Source organism: Phoxinus phoxinus (genome assembly GCF_949152265.1).
Source record: "Phoxinus phoxinus genome assembly, chromosome: 3".
NCBI classification, from domain to species: domain Eukaryota; kingdom Metazoa; phylum Chordata; class Actinopteri; order Cypriniformes; family Leuciscidae; genus Phoxinus; species Phoxinus phoxinus.
In genome coordinates, this window is record NC_136878.1 from 44068966 (window position 1) to 44086223 (window position 17258).

The window sequence follows — 17258 nt, forward strand, 5'->3', positions numbered from 1 at the left end:
GAGAACTGGATTATAATTTTAACTGTAATGTTTTATTCAATATTTAAATTAGAACTGATATATTTGAAATTTATTACATTACAACTTCATATAATTAATTATAAATACATGACAAAGTTTAATTTATTTAACTATAAATGCTTGTCAGTACATATCTCAGTACACTTCTGCCATATTTAAGACAATGAAAATAATTGTATTACAAACAATGAATATCAAAGACAATAGAAGAAATTATGAAATTACATACTAAGATGTACTAATTTATAGTCAAAAAATTATTTAATTGCATTTAATATAAGTTAATCTATAATATATAAGTTAATATAAGTTCATCTATAACACATTTTCATCTAATTGCAACCAACATGAAATTAAGTGTCTGAAAACATGACATTAAGTTCACACTTCAGTTTATTCTGTCAAAATTCTGTAATAAGTACTTTAAAAAAATATATATATCGTCACCTTCCTAAAACAATTTTCATTTTCATTTTCAAATGACTTAGGCAATTATTTTAGGAAGGTGACGATATGCTTAAGTGTATTCATCTAAAATGTATATAAAATCTATAAAATTTTCCTTCCAGTAACGTTAATAACTATTTATGCAGTTTTACATTTGCAGTCGAGTGTGTATGCGCACCTTGGTATAAGGGTTCTCCATCCATGCGGGGTGGCTTGCCGTCGCGTCATCCGTGTCACTCTGGTAGTAGTAAAGGTTAAAGGTCTCTTTGCAGGACCGGTGATGTGTGATCCGCGATGAACATTCGATCATGGTGAAGAGCAGCTCCACGTACACCTGAGACGCCCCCCGCCGGTCGATGAGTTTACTGCGCAGCCAGTGACTGGACGAGCCGTCGGCCTGGCAAATCTGATAGGTCCTCACGCTGTTGTTCTCCTCATCCAGGCCGCTGACCTCGTCCCACTGCGCACACAAGAAGCGGAGGTCAGATGCAATCATGGACGGTTTACATGAGCGTTTGCTCTACACGCAGGGTCAAATCTGCAGGTCTCACCTCAGGTTTACTTCGAGAGAACGTCGTCCACTTCAGATCTGATGTCTCGGTCTTCGTGTTCATCAGGACCTCTGTCAAAACAGGGAGAAAAAACAAATACAGAAAAAATGAGATCGCAATCTTTCATTTCCCCCCCTGAAAAGAAGTGTGCTTAACTAATGTGCACGTGTAGTGTACTCTTTATCTGTTAAACACAGAGAAATGAAGACTCTGGGATCTGAAGTCTTCAACAATATTTCAAACTGTACAGAGATTTGCCAACATACCCAAGATATCAATATGAACTCAGTGAAGTTTCCCAAGTCCAAATGATGTGCTGCTGCTATCCATATTCATTTTATAATTATTCTCTCTCTCTCTCTCTCTCTCTCTCTCTCTCTCTCTCTCTAGTGCACTTAATTGTATTGAATGTGCACTTGTAAATGTACTTCAAATCTTAAAGTATAATTTTCTAAAAACTGTACTTGCAGATAATGTATTATTGAAGGCCACTTAAGTGTACTTAAAGAGAGTACACTTTCATGACAATGTTTATGTACGTTTTTAAAAAGTGCACTTAATTTTTACTTTAAAGTACATTTTAAATCATTGTTGTAATGCTCTTTTGTCATGCTTTCAAATAAATACACTCATGTTGATGTGTTGACACACTAAAGCACATGTACTTTATACTTTTAACTAGTGCGCTGTTACATACAGACCTCATGATGCTTTTTTAACTAGTGTGGCTAAACCAGAAAGACGTCCTTAGTCGATCAGCTTCACCACAGTATATGTTTTTGCTGAAGAACATCGTAACTATACGAACATCACAACCCATCGACGTTCATGCAGATCTACACTGTTTTTCAGCACAGTATGACAGAGCGACATCGGAGCAATAACATTTTTCCCCCGAGCACAAAGAGGGCAAGGGAAGTTCCCTGAGGTTTGATGGTTTGGTTATCGAATCATGGCCAACAGAAGCTTTAGCAAAAACAACTCGAAACTGTGGGTGATTTTCTCTCATACTGACGTGCGTACCTCCAGGGAACTCGACGGACATGGGAACAAGGACACAGCCTAATTTTACACTCACACACATATACAGTGACAATACAAAATCACTATATAGAGTTTCAACCCAGCGGTGAATGATGGTCATTTAATTACCAGTGAACATCCTTCCTTTCCATTTCCTCTCTCTGCTCTTGATTGCGTTTTTGCTTGAACTGGCTGTTGGTCATTACTTATTGATGGTGGTGATGGGTTTTAATCAGGCTTTCATTCAGTCACCCCCCCACACACACACACATATCGGCCCCAGGGTTCTTGTGCTGGTCATGTGACCACCCGAAGCCACCATACAGTTCAAACCGGCTCCAATCACAAAGATCCTTTGATCTAAAAATACCAGCACCGAATAAATTTCTCCCTCTTCCCCTACTGTTATTTGTTCAACTCCTTTCTTGTTCGTGTCTCTAAGGAGAAACACCTTTATTGCTCTTTTTTTTTTTTCATGTGCTTTTCCCATGAGTGTTGGAGTTTAGCATACAGAGATGGAATCAATGTGTCTCTGTCTGTATGTATCTGGGTCGAGACTTGTCTCGGGGACTGGAAGCGTTCTGTTGGTTTAGACCTCAGAAAAGCATCAATGACAAGAAGAAAAAGATTATGTTTAAGTCCTGATGGCCTTCGGGAGAAATGTTTAGAATGGATATGACATACTGTGCAGTATATACTTTTTGATATTGAGATATTGTGTGTAAAACAGTCAACAATAAAAAATAATTTCAAAATTTAGTATGCTACACTATCATTACATGACATAACTATGTTGAGTGTTTAATTCTGAGAGTAAAACTTTTTAAAATCGCGATGAAAAGGACATAGTGAAAGAAATGTGGTTCAGTCCATCTGTTAGACTGGATGGAGGCAGATCTGAACACAATCTGGCAGTGGATTGTAAGAAATGAGCGGGTTTAAGAGGACTAAATGATTGGAGATGTCCGGCAACGTCACCAGTAAGAAATCCGGAAGATCAAGTTATGACATTTTGATGAAAAACTATGAGGTAAAAAAAAAAACATCAAACATATGCAAGGATGAATCATTCACAGTTTCAATCAGATGCATTTAGAAATTAATTTAAATCTTTAAATCTGGATTTATGTAAAAATATTTTGTAAATGTTTATGTGAAAAATTGCTTCTGTCTTATTTGTCACACTGAAAATACAAGTGTGTTGCATTTTGGGACACTATTTTCAACGCAGTGTGTTTTATTAACAGGGTTATTAACTAAGCGTTATTAAAGCGTTCACTTTGGCATTTTAACACCGCACCTAAAGGCATATTAGGGATACGTTCACAACCTGATTGGGCGGCTTTTATAACATATATTTCACGATGGAACTTACCAAACATCCAAACCAATACTGGGTTCTGGGCTAAATGCGCTTGTGTGTGTGTGTGTGTGTGTGTAGCTACATATGATGGTATTTAACCAGCCGAGACCAGCTGAAGAGCTTATAAAATGTGTAATGGAGTCAAAACAGCGGCAGGAATCCCTCCGTCACACACACACACACACACACCTTACACTGCCCCTATCCCTAAACCTGCCCATCACACACACACACACACACACACACACACACACACACACACACACCTTACACTGCCCCTATCCCTAAACCTGCCCATCACAGGAAACATTCTGCATTTTTACATTTTTAATAAAACATTTACAAGGTCCAAGCTATTTGAAATGTCCTCATAAAGCACATAAATATTTTTGCCACAACAATGTCATTATACAAATTTGTGTCCCCATAAATCACATAAACAAGCACACACACACACACACACACACACACACGCACACACACAGATCTGCTGTGAGGAGACACAGTTTTGATGTACCGAACTTTGATGAGCAACATCGCGCCTGAGACAAGAAAAAAGTTATGCTTGAACGTTGTGTCATTTTTAGTGTCGCATCTTGTGCCATCATTTCCTGTTTTTTGGTTCATTTCATTTATTTAATTTATAATTAAATTATTACTCTGGTTGTATATTCTGCAAACGTAGTATGTCACGCATTTATTTTGTCTGCACAGAAAACTAGCATACTTGACATACTGCATAACTAGTATGAATAGTATAGTAGCACACCGCTCCAAACACCTGATGTGCCTCTATCTGTATGTATCTGGGTCGGAGCTTGTCTTGGGGACAGGAAGCTTCCCGTTGTTGGTTTTCACCCTTAGAATCGCATCAATATTAAAAATCAAAATCAAAAACTGTTATTTAAGCCTGTATGGCCTCAGGGAGACAACTGGCATGTGCTTTCTCTCCCTCAGTGACACCTAACACACGCCATCCATCTTCCCTCTGTCTTTCATTACTTTCCCCATCACTTTGGCTTTTCCTGCTTTCAAATCTCACATTCCTTTCTTGCCATCCGTCCGTTTTCATTTCTCTTCTCAATAACTCCATATGTCTCCGTCATACTCTTTATCTCTCCGTTGCCTCCCTCTATCCTTCTCTCTTCTGATGTCGAGAGGCTGTGGACGGCTGATAACCGGCGTCCAGCTCCGAGAATCAAAGCGAGAGACGCCCGGGAGGATGAAAGAGGGATGAGAGGAGGACACAGGGCGGGAGCTTTAGGAGAAGAGGGCAAAAAAAGAAGGAGAGATGGAGGCCGAGGGATGAGGCACCGGATACTGACGGTGGTTTCCCACTGCGAGCTTTGCTCCGAGTTCAGAGGAAAAACAAATTACAGGCTCATCTAAATTAAAATGAATCTCATGAAACCTGTCGACGACATGCCCAGGTCATATTTCACTAGGGATGGGTACCGAAACCCGTATTAAACCCGGCCCCGGGCTAAATCATGAAAGATCGCAGTTTCGATAAGCTACGACGTCGGTAATAGAGAAAATAATACTTATTGATAATTGCTATATAGTCGTTATCTCGCTAATTCTATCTTGCCGGCCAATTCTATATTCAATAATATTAAACCATTAGTCTGTGATGCATTTTTTGCTATTCTCAGTCTGGTGCTAGGACGTGTTTGATAGTGGTTCAACGGCTCTCAAAAACGCACGGTTCGGATCATATTACGGATTTTGTGTCACGGATCGGATCATTTTTCAGATAAGCAGGGGAAAAAAATTGTGTGTGGAATATTTGCTTTTATTAATTACTTAAAGCACACTTTAAGTACTTCGATACCACAGCAAAAACTACAAGCCTAACTAATACATTTCAAACTTATTAAAGGCAAGTGAACAGTCAGCTATAAAATAAGAACAAATACACTAATAATAATTATAGATCAACAAAACACAACAAAGTTATAAGTCTAAATCTAGTATTCAGAAATGTAATAATTAGGCCTAGATATAAAATAACACTACACTGTATAAATTAAATAAGTTAAAGCTGTGTTTTGTTATTTGCTTAACATTAATGGCAGTCTAAAGAATAGGCTTCATGTTCTTAAAGTGCCTATTATTCTTTTTTGGATATTACCTTTCACATAGTTTTTATTATCGCTGTTTGCGTTTTCTGAAAGTCTGCAACGTTTCAAAGATCAAAGTGCAGATAAATAGAGTTACAACAGAACAGACTTAAAAATCACAACGGACTGGGACTGGGCCATCTGACCAATCAGAGCAGAGCATGCTCTCGGGGGGCGGGGTTTAGAGAGACAGAATCCTTGAACCGCCGTTTCAGAGAAAAGAGGTGATGCTTCACTGTATATTATGAGAAAAAGAAAGTGTTTTTTGACCTTGGACCTTGTAAACCTGTTGTAGGAGACACCAAAATAAGATTAGGAGCCTTTAAAATAGCATAATAGGGGCATTTTTTGTCTTTTCTTGTTGGTGTGAAATACGACCTGGACATTCATCCATGAAGTTTGTGTGTATGGTACCAGGTTACTGAGGACTACGGTGCGTGATGTGATAGATTATGGTCTGTGTGTGTGTGTGTGTGTGTGTGTGTGTTCCTTTATGTAATTACAGTGGACTATCTCCTGTGGTCTACTCTATCATTACTTATAATGGGGCAGGAAAAAGTGTGTGTGTGTGTGTGTGTGTGTGTGTGTGTGTGTGTGTGTGTGTGTGTGTGTGTGTGTGTGTGTGTGTGTGTGTGTCTCCTTATGGCTCGCCTCAAAAAAAATAGGTTAGACACAGCGAGACTCCAAAGTTGACACAAGGATTATCATTCACCTGACACACACACACACACACACACACACACACACACACACACACACACACACACCTGTCAGTGAGTCTTTGGCCTGATATCATCAGCACCGGCTGCTGTTCTGATGGATTGAGCTCCCGGTGGGCAATTTCTGTCCGAGCTTGTTGGTTTTTTTGACCCATTTAATGCAGTGGTCCCATTAAGACACACCGTACCACATGACTCTTACTCTCTTTACTGATAAACCTGTAGCAAACTCACTTTTCTATCTCAATTTTGTCTCCTAGAAAGCAATTAGTTTAAATGGAGAGCTAATGGTGACTTAAAGTCGATTTTTTAGAAAAAGACCCCAATAATCTCATAAATCTCATGAGTTTCAGAGATTTTAATGTCTCAGATACACTCAAATTTGCCAACATGCAAAGGTCTGCAGAGAAAAATCCACAATTTTCACATGAACATTTGTCATCATGTTATCTGAGTTATGTTATCCAGACAATCCAACAAGTGTCTCTTATTTGATGAATTTTAAGAGAAATGTGGTCAGGAAGCAACAGGTAACTTGGTACACTAACATTCGAAAGTTTGGGATTGGGAAGATTTTTTTTTTAAAGAAGTCTCTTATGTTCACCAAGGCTGCATTTATTTGATCAAAACAAAGTAAAAACAGTAATTTGTGAGAAATATAAAAATTTTAAATTTGAGTCATGTAATTTATTCCTGTGATTCAAAGCTGAATTTTCAGCATCATAACTCTTCAGTGTCACATGATCCTTCAGAAATCCTCACAATATGCTGATTTGATGCTCAAGAAACATTTCTGATTATTATCAATGTTGAAAACATATAATATTTTTGTGGAAACCGTGATGCATTTGTCTTCAGGATTCTTCAATGAATAGAAAGCATTTATTTGAAATATAAACTTTTGTAACATTATAAATGTCACGTCTGTCACTTTTGATACATTGAATGCATTAATGTTGAATAAAAGTCTTAATTTCTTTCAAATACACACAACTAATTTTACTGACCCCAAACTTTTGAACAGTAGTGTATGTGTTTGAATAATCTGATATAAGGCAAACAGGACTCAGTGTTTGTGTCTGAGCACGCTGGCATGTTAAGACGCGTGTGTGTGTGTGTGTGTGTGTGTGTGTGTGTGTGTGTGTGTGTGTGTGTGACTCGTTTGTTTCTCACCTCAGCAGTTGAGAATGAGTGTTTGTCTGCTTCATATCTCTGTCTAGTTTATGACTGTTTTCTGTATGAGTGTGTGTCTAGAAAACATGCCAGCCCATGGAAAACTATTGCTCAGAGGTTGCTTTTCACCGCTCAGGACACTTAATGGACCGCTTTAGTTAGCACCTTTTAAAGTCAAACAATTGTTGATATACAGTAGAAGTATAAATCGGTTGACATCAAGTAAGAGAACAAACTCACTAAGTCCTGGGAGATTTTGATGAGAAATTTCCGCAAAAAAAATCAAATCAAAGTCTCCAGAACTTGGTATTTTGTGAGATCCGAGAACATAAACATTATTGAGATGAACTCGGATATTTTTCCCAAGACTTAAGCAAAAGCCTCCTTTATCTCCTAGCTATCTTAAAGAAGTTGAAAGTTTTTCTTACAGGAATTTTCGATTGTAAAACACACTTTGGTACGTGACCTTGAGTTGGTTATATCATGCCTTGAGTGTTTCCTATCCGCACTCCAAACCTCTTTAATTATACACACATCCTCACTTTCTCTCAAAGGTAAATGACAGAAGACCAGCACCGGGCTACAATTAGTCTTTCACTTTAATTAAGGAAAAGAGACAGTGCCAATTACTGAAAGAGAGGAGAAACTGGAAGGAGGGGGGGAGGGATGTAAAATGGAAAGGGAGTGAAATAAAAGAGGCCAAGGAGAAAGAGTGGCAGAGGAGAGATGAAAGGAAAGCAGGGATTAGAAAGAGATGGATGGAGATGAACAGATAGTGAAGAGAGATGAGCGTTTAATACGAGTACTGTAGCGTGACAGTGTGTTTGAGAGTTTAATTACTGAAGCACACCTGGACTACTGATACCTCTGCCAGGGATGAACACAAACACCTTCGCAAAACCATAGTCTAAACGATTAGTCGTCCATCCATCCATCTTCTTCCGCTTATCCGGGGCCGGGTCGCGGGGGCAGCAGTCTAAGCAGAGATGCCCAGACTTCCCTTTCCCTAGCCACTTCCTCTAGCTCTTCCGGGGGGACACCGAGGCGTTCCCAGGCCAGCCGAGAGACATAGTCTCTCCAGCGTGTCCTAGGTCTTCCCCGGGGTCTCCTCCCGGTGGGACGTGCCTGGAACACCTTCCAGGGAAGGCGTCCAGGAGGCATCCGGAACAGATGCCCGAGCCACCTCAGCTGGCCGCTCTCGATGTGGAGGAGCAGCGGCTCTACTCTGAGCTCCTCCCGAGTGACCGAGCTCCTCACCCTATCTCTAAGGGATCGCCCAGCCACTCTGCGGAGAAAGCTCATTTCGGCCGCCTGTATCCGGGATCTTGTCCTTTCGGTCATGACCCAAAGCTCATGACCATAGGTGAGAGTAGGAACGTAGATTGACCGGTAAATCGAGAGCTTCGCCTTGCGGCTCAGCTCCTTCTTCACCACGACAGACCGGTACATCGACCGCATTACTGCTGAAGCTGCACCGATCCGTCTGTCAATCTCCCGTTCCATCCTTCCCTCACTCGTGAACAAGACCCCAAGATACTTAAACTCCTCCACTTGAGGCAGGAACTCTCCACCAACCTGAAGTAGGCAAGCCACCTTTTTCCGACTGAAAACGATTAGTCGTGTTAAAGTCAACAGGAGATCAAAATGGATCGTATTTACTTTCTCAGTCAACATTCCTCGTCTTATCATCAGCTCACCTTATTCCAAAGAAAACCTTGTAATCTTTCATCAAGTGCGATAACTTATTCAGCCTCTCAAATGACTTGCTAACATAATCAAGCCCTCTTATTTTTCCATTTTTCATAACGCCTTTGTGAAAAAGAACTTACTTTTAACATGAATACTTATTACGTAAATAATATACTTTAATACACACAGTGAATGTAATGCTTTCAGACAATCGTTAAATGCAATTAGGTTCAAATTGATTATAGTTTAAATTTCTATTAAATGCAACTATCTTGAATAGAGTGTTTTTTGACTTACTAAAGTAGGGCATCTTAAGTCATTTCATAATTGCTTCTACTGTCTTTGAAATATGGTATTATTATAAAGTATCCTGCTGAATGTACTGACAAGCATTTATGGTCTTTTCTTTCATTTCTTGCAATTTAAAAATATTAAGTTTAACTGTAATACGGACTAACACATTACAGTTAAAATTATAATAGGCCCTACTTTACATGCATGTTACTCGACACATCAAAATAAATGCTCTTCTTTAAAGCATGATCAAATATTATTAAAAACATAATGATTTAAAAATGCACTTTAAAGAAAGTACACTTTTAAATGTGTACTTAAGTGTGTTAAGAAATCATATGTTTAGCAGTGGAGCTTTTAGAAATTTTTACAGAGGTTTACTAAAAGTTACTTTTATTAGCTAACAATGGAATAATAGTCAATATAATTATATATAATTAATAGAAAATCTCACTAGTCGACTCGAGTTACTGGACAAAAAGTTGACCATCCGATTATGAGCTTCTATACCCCTAAGAGAGAGTCAACAAGTAAGATTTCTTTAATATTTTAATTGGCTACTGAGCTATGAAAAAGCAACATGTGAGCATTTACACACACAAAAAAAACTTAGCAAAACAAACAACCTTTCAGTGTATAAGCATATAAGCCGACCTGCCTAACTCACTGAAAGCCATGAAACATCTGCAACTTGCACAGACAAAATCCAACTTCTCAAGCTATCTTATGAAAACAAAGCTTTGTATCTGAACTAGACCACCATGAGAAATAATTTGCTTCTGTTTTTTCTTCTCTACCGCGTCGTTGGACAGGGACATGTGAAAGGAAAGTGGACCGCTCCTAAGTCCACGCTAAACAAATGAACAATACTTCTCTCGTCTCAACTCGTTTACATGCATGCTTCATTTGGCTGACGCATCTTTGAATGTGGATTGGTTTCCTAGCATTCAGCCTATGAGTAAACACACACTAGACAGTGTTTGCACTTGTATTGCTGTTGGGAGAATATGAGAGAGAGAGAGAGAGAGAGAGAGAGAGAGAGAGAGAGAGAGAGAGAGAGAGAGAGAGAGAGAGAGAGAGAGACATTCTCTATGCGTGTATGCAAATGTTTGCCAAGTGCATTGAAAGCGTATGTCCCTGTTGTTCATATTTAACTCGTGTTATTGCGTTACTGTGGCAAACTTCAGTGCTTACGGGCTGACACAACCCTGCAGAGATTACATATTTGTGTAGGCCGACCCTAAAGTTAGTGATAAAGTTTAATGTCCCGACAACCTCTTTAGTCCCATTAAGATATTTGTTAGCAACCGCCTTTTTCAAGACAAGTAAAAGGTAAAAAAAAAGCAGAAGGGGTATTACTGATGTATTCTATGTTGTAGAATAAAACGTGAAAATATCTTGATTTTGTGTTCACCACAGACCTTATTTCAGGCATTTAACCAAAACCCATTGACTTCAGGAAGCGCTAAAACTCGGGTTTTGTCTTTCAAAAATACGTCATCCCTGCAGCCCTATATGAGTTTTCTTCAAATGTTTGTATGACAGTATATGGCCTGAAACTGTAAACTGATCGTTGAAGAAGAATCTCGGCTATTGTGTGTGTGTTGCGTTCACTTCCATTGCATTAAGAATTTCGTTTGGAAGGATGATGCTTGAAATCAAGCTTGGGTAGTTCGAATCGTTACAGTTCACAGACCTAAATAAAGTATGGGTAACACTTTACTTTAGTGTCCTTGTTACATATGTTACATGTACTTACTATAGTAATAACAGTAAATTATGCATAATTACATGCAGCTAACCCTCAACCAAATCCTAATCCTATAGTAAGTACATGTAGTTGCTTAATATTACTCAGTCCTTAAAAAATGCTGGGTTGTTTCAACACAATTTTGGCTAAAATATGGACAAACCCAGCCGTTGGGTTAAATTTTTACATTACATTTTTAACCCAACGTTTGGGTTTGTCCATATTTAACCCAAAATTGGGTTAAAACAACCCAGCATTTTTTAGAGTGTAAATATATAATTACACTGTAACAATGACACCTTAAAAATAAAGTGTAACCAAAGTATGTTTTGGGCCTTAAAGGTTTTTCTTTAAAGATCATCATACTGTGTATGCTGGGTTGTTTCAACCCAATTTTGGGTCAAATATGGACAAACCAAAACGTTGGGTTAAAAATGTAATTAAACAATTTGGCTGGGTTTGTCCATATTTGACCCAAAATTGGGTTGAAACAACCCAGCATGTTTTAGAGTGTGCTCATACTATTATTGTAGCATATGTACTATGCACAGCATCTGTTGGCTTAGAGTATCTGTATAACCATCTACATTCACCTAAATGTGCATATATACAGTACTACTGTATCCCAAACGCCAATGCGCTGAACCTGACCTTACATTTACCGTGTGACGACCCAACACCTATTTCTTGATTTATTAATCAGTAATCTGGTAAAAGTTAAAGATTAGCAAAAAGAATAACAAAAACTATTCACATAGCAGGCAGTGTGCAGTGTGTATACTGAGTGCACAGTAAACTAATGTTTCATTCCCAGCATAGCCAAGGACTTCCTTTGCAATCTGTTGAACTCTTGAGCTCTATTGATGTGCAGGCCATCAGCTACCATCACAGCTTTTATTATCATTATATCCCCATATGGCTGCTCACACGGTACATCATGAACACACACACACACACAAAAACTGACCCTTAATCATATCCACTCCAACACACACACATTGAGTAAGTGTCAGTGGGAGCCAGAAGCCGTGCTGGTTTGATTGGTGTGTGAATAGAGAAAGCAGACTGTTCCTGTCTGTTGCACGTGCACACACACACACACACACACACACACACACACACACACACACACACACACACACACACACACACACACACACACACACACACACACACACACACTGACCCAGTATAACCCCAGCAGATATCTGATACATAATACACTCTCTGCATGACTCTCCTCTTTCAATCTTTTGTTTCCTCCATCTCCTTTCTTTCCTGATCCCTCAATTTCTTACCCAGCTTTCACTGAAGATCAGAGAGTGAAGGCATCATGTGTGCGTACGCAGAACAAATCTTAAATCTCACTCTCATAAAAACACATTATGCATTATGACTTGGCATATTGACCTCTTCAAGTCATGTCATGAGTGTTTATTTAGCTATTCTTCGGGGACCCAGAAGTGATCTAAATATGACAAAACCTCCCCCATTGGGGACTTCCTAATTTATAAAAACAATGTTTTTGTTTTAATTAAATGGAAATGGCATATACTTAGGAGGTGAGTTATTCTGTAGAATTTATAATTAAAAACAATTCTGACATGCCCTCATTGAGCTAAATAAGTCCACGTCGTAGCTTTTCTGAACTATAATAAAGCAACAACATATTTTCATTGCTTATGGGACCGTTTGAGATACAAATATTAATGACTTTAAACTACATAAAAAACATTGTTAGACCAACAATTGTTACCAATTGAAATCTGACAAGAAATCTGTAGCTGCCCTGATTCATTTATTGGCTGAATGAGGCATTTTAACACTTTTAATTGACAAAAAAGTAGTATTACTTAGGACCATTTTTAAGACAGAAGTTGAGAGAACCTAAAAACATGAATGCATCATGTTACCGTTGAATTTTTGTGTTCTCTCAACAATTTTTTACAGGGTGTGTATGGAAACACAAGCCTGTGTGTGTTTTTCAATGCCCACACTTCATCTGCTCCACACACACACACACACACACACACACACACACACACACACACACACACACACACACACACACACACACACACACACACACACACACACACACACACACACACACACACACACACACACACACACACACACACACACACGACCTGTTTTAAGAGCACCCAGAGACCTTAGTGAGGAACATTTAGTAATGTGTCTCTGTTTTTCATTATCTATCTAAACAAAGGGTCTTCATGATTAAATTATGCCTGCGGTTTATCTGTCAACGCATTAATCAGTGTAATTAATTCACAAGGGCCTATGTTCATAGTGTTTAATGTGATTTACCAAAATAGGATGTGTGCAACATTCACATCAACCAATCATTTTTTTGCATTACGTTTAGGGCTGGTTATGGATTTAAGGCAAGACAAAACATGTGGTTTAAAAAAAACTAATAGCTATCAACACACTTTCCCTAGTCGATTAATCACGGTACATTAAGGCATTACTTTGCTATACAAGTTTTCTGAAATGTTGTTTAAACATGCCAATTACGCATTTCTAATTAACTCTTTCCCCGCCATTGACAGAATTTCCTGGCTTTCCACGTTTTCACTGTTATACGGTAGGGGGCGCTATTACACATCTTCTGAAAGAGTACTGAAGCTTCTGATTAAAACACAGGTGAAGAAGAAGCAGAAACAAGCGATTAAAGAGTTGCTTATCCACGTTGTAGTCTTTGACAAAAAAAAACTGGTTTGTTTAAATTTTTTTAACATCTTTTTGAAATGAAACTTTAGCCACATTAATGCGTTGATAAAAAAGAATGCATGAGGCTTCAAGCTAGAACAAAAAGTTTGTGTTGTTTGTTTGTTTAAAGCAGAGACTTTGATCTTTCTTTTGATGTATTGCATGTTCAGATATTCTATCGTGCAACAAAATATTCTGGGGGCCATGAAAGTTTTTGAAAATTATTCAAAAATGCTGGCGGTGGCTGACAACTTTTTTTTTAAACGCTGTTGGGGAAACTGCACTAATTTGCATAAACTTCCAGAACAGAAACATGAACATTGGATAAAGCCAGGTTGATGACATATAAGAGTTTACAAGGAGGATTTTGGATATCTCTGAAATTATTATCACTCCCAAAATCAGAAAATACTGTCAACAGCCAGAAAAAGAAAAAAAGTCACTATATTTTTAGTGTTATATGAAAAAATAAATAAAAACTTCTGTAAAAAACCTTCAGAATATAGACAGGAATAAAACTGTAAAGTTTGGTGTGAATTGGTAGCCTGGGAAAACCCAGACCACTCTCAGTTGTAACTGAGTAAGGGTCTGGCAAAGCTCCATAGACAATTCATTTCCACAGGGGCGTCACCAACGGACGTCGGAAAGATCTAAAACCAATCAGAGCGATGAATGACATGACGTATGCAGAGCGACGGAGAAACATCTCGAGACTCTCAGCAATTCCAATTCTCTGTTTGTGTTAACGAAAATGACCATTTTAAATCGCTTGAAACAGACGCGATAGCTGATTCAAACGAGTGATGTTGTGATGTTCCACGGCGGCATCCATCTCTGTAATGTACAAAATCTGCGTCACCGTCTCTGCTCTGTCGTCATCGTGTAAAACGTTTCTGATTGGTGCCGCGATTTCGGCGGATTGGAAATGGGTTTCAATGGGCTCTTTGCCAGACCCACTTGCAGAGCAAATCTAAATTTGCCGGAAGTGGTCTGGGTTTTCCCAGGCTAGTGAATTGGGGAAACTGCACTAATTTGCATAAACTTCCAGAACAGAAATATGAACATTGGATAAAGCCAGGTTGACGATATCTCTTAAATTATTATCACTAACATGGAATAAAACTGTAAAGTTTGGTGTGAATTGTAAAGTGCTTCTGAATCTGAAGTGGAGATTTTGTCTCAGTGCTGGAGAAAAAAACCTCAAATGGGCTTTTACGGTACGTATTGTCATTGAATCTGCAGATACAAATAGATTAAATGTGTATTTTTCTACTATTTTGGATGTTTTCTTTCCACTAGTCTAAAAAAAGACAAGTTATGGAAGCAAAATAGCCCAAATTGTCACAAAATTAACCAGTGCATGAAAAAAAAACCAATGTCTTTGCCTGTAGTGTCTTGCCTTAATTAGCATTCGCATCATCCACAAATCACAAAACACAACCAGTAAAGATGGATCGGGAAAGAAAAGGTCGGGTGTCGCACAGGTATACAGGAGAGAGAGAGAGAGAGAGAGAGAGAGAGAGAGAGAGAGAGAGAGAGAGAGAGAGAGAGAGGAGGATCGTGCTGTGAACGGCGGAGAAGACGAATGGCTTTGAGTGTGCAGTCCCCGGCGGGGGGGAAGTGGGGGAGAGCAAGCTCAGGAGAAGCACAGAACCACGATCATTTTTTGGGGGATAACAGAGATCCCACACTGGGCCGTAATGGGAGAACTAACACACGGTTCAGACAAGAAAGCCTGCACTGTGTTTGAAAAGTATGTGATATACGACGAGATTAGTGGAAAGGTTCATATTCCTTGCTTGGAAACACATTGTTTATTTCCTTATGAAACTTCCAACTGGTTTGCAGATTTGTAGATGTACGTGATGCAATTCGTAGAGAAAAATTGGTCAAGTAATTTGTTCATCCCATGGGTAACTACAGAGATAAATAGAGTTGTAAAGACGAATTGAAACAGGTTGAAAGATGTCGAGAACTCTAGAGCTATTGCGACAGGACATGACAGTGTTTAACGGATATTAAAGCCGCTTTCACACGGCGCGTTGATCCCGAGAAATTGCAGCGAAATTGCCAGAGTTCCTTCTGAGTGAACGCAAACACGTCCCGGGATTGATGCTGGTGTTGTGCCGGAATTTCGACCCCATGCCAAATTATTACCCCCCTCGTTGAAGTCAGTACCTGATTGCCTAATCCTAACCCCACCCCTAATCCTAACCCCTCCCCCACAACTAATCCTAAACCTACCAATGCTAGGGGGGTAATAATTTGGCGGGGGTCGAAATTCGGCACAACACCGGCATCGATCCCGGGTTGGGGACCTAGTAACATTGCCGGGATCAGTCCCGGAACGTGCCCTGTGTGAACAAAAGCCAGGAGGATCAATGCCGTAAGGGGGTGTGTCGTAGTGATGTCGACGTGCCATCGCGCAACTCTAGAAAGTTTGTGTTCGTCATCAACAAAGAAAAAATTAAAAAATGTCTGCAAACTGGAAGGAAGCCGAGACCAGGAGCTCCTCACTATCCGCGCTGAAGCTGAGAGCGCTCGCCAGCTTTGTGGAGCGGTACACGATGCGCTAGTGTTTTCGACGCGTACGTTACACGTCTCATCCTGACGTCACGTGTCTTTACGGGATCTTACCGGGAATCCAGGATGTGTGTGAACGCACTCACAGATCCCGGAAAATCAATGGCAGTGTGAATTAACCAAAATCAAACGATCCCGGGACAAACACCGGGTCACATTATCCGTGTATTTTCCGGAATCTCTGTGTGAAAGGGGCTTAAAAGTGTCTTATAGTAAATCTGCAGATTACCCAACCTGTGGATATATATATATATATATATATATATATATATATATATATATACAGGATGCTTTTTAGTTTGAAATAAGAAAAGTGTTTGGCAATTTAGCTGAATGATAGGTTTGGCGAGAACAAATTCAGAGTATTGATATCTTTGAATGAGCACACAATTTGGTGTACTGTCAAATATTACACGTCGCACAAGCCAAGCGTTTCGGTATATTTATATTAGGTATATTTCAGGAGCAGAAAATCAGCTTGAGCTGCTCAATTAACTAATAGCAGAAGCAACAGTTCATTTCTATGAAGTATCTGACAGACTGAAAATGGGAACTGGAAGGGATAACTTCAGACGGGCATAACGGCACTCCTAAAGCTGAAGAAGACAAACAGTTCAGCATCTGACACTCTGGCAGAGGCTGTGGAACAACAATACTCTCTAACAATCGTAGTTTCAAACCTAATCATGACCATAGCCATAACACGAACCTTATAGGTAGATGTTCCAGCTCTTCCTGGCTGATAAGAATGATGTTCCAGGACTGACAATGTGTTATACTCGACTA

The 17258-nt window shown here is 39.2% G+C and overlaps 1 protein-coding gene across 2 annotated transcripts in view; it reads right to left on the reverse strand.

The window, feature by feature from the left end:
• The window catches only part of ephb4a (eph receptor B4a), a 52419-nt gene that overhangs the window by 26702 nt on the left and 8459 nt on the right, over positions 1-17258 (reverse strand). For both annotated transcript variants that reach the window (XM_079606385.1, XM_079606384.1), the window contains exons 2-3: positions 1020-1090; positions 647-928 (exon numbers count right to left, since the gene is read on the reverse strand). In XM_079606385.1, coding sequence (XP_079462511.1) covers positions 647-928; positions 1020-1090 — 353 coding nt within the window. The remainder of the gene's footprint in view (positions 1-646; positions 929-1019; positions 1091-17258) is intronic.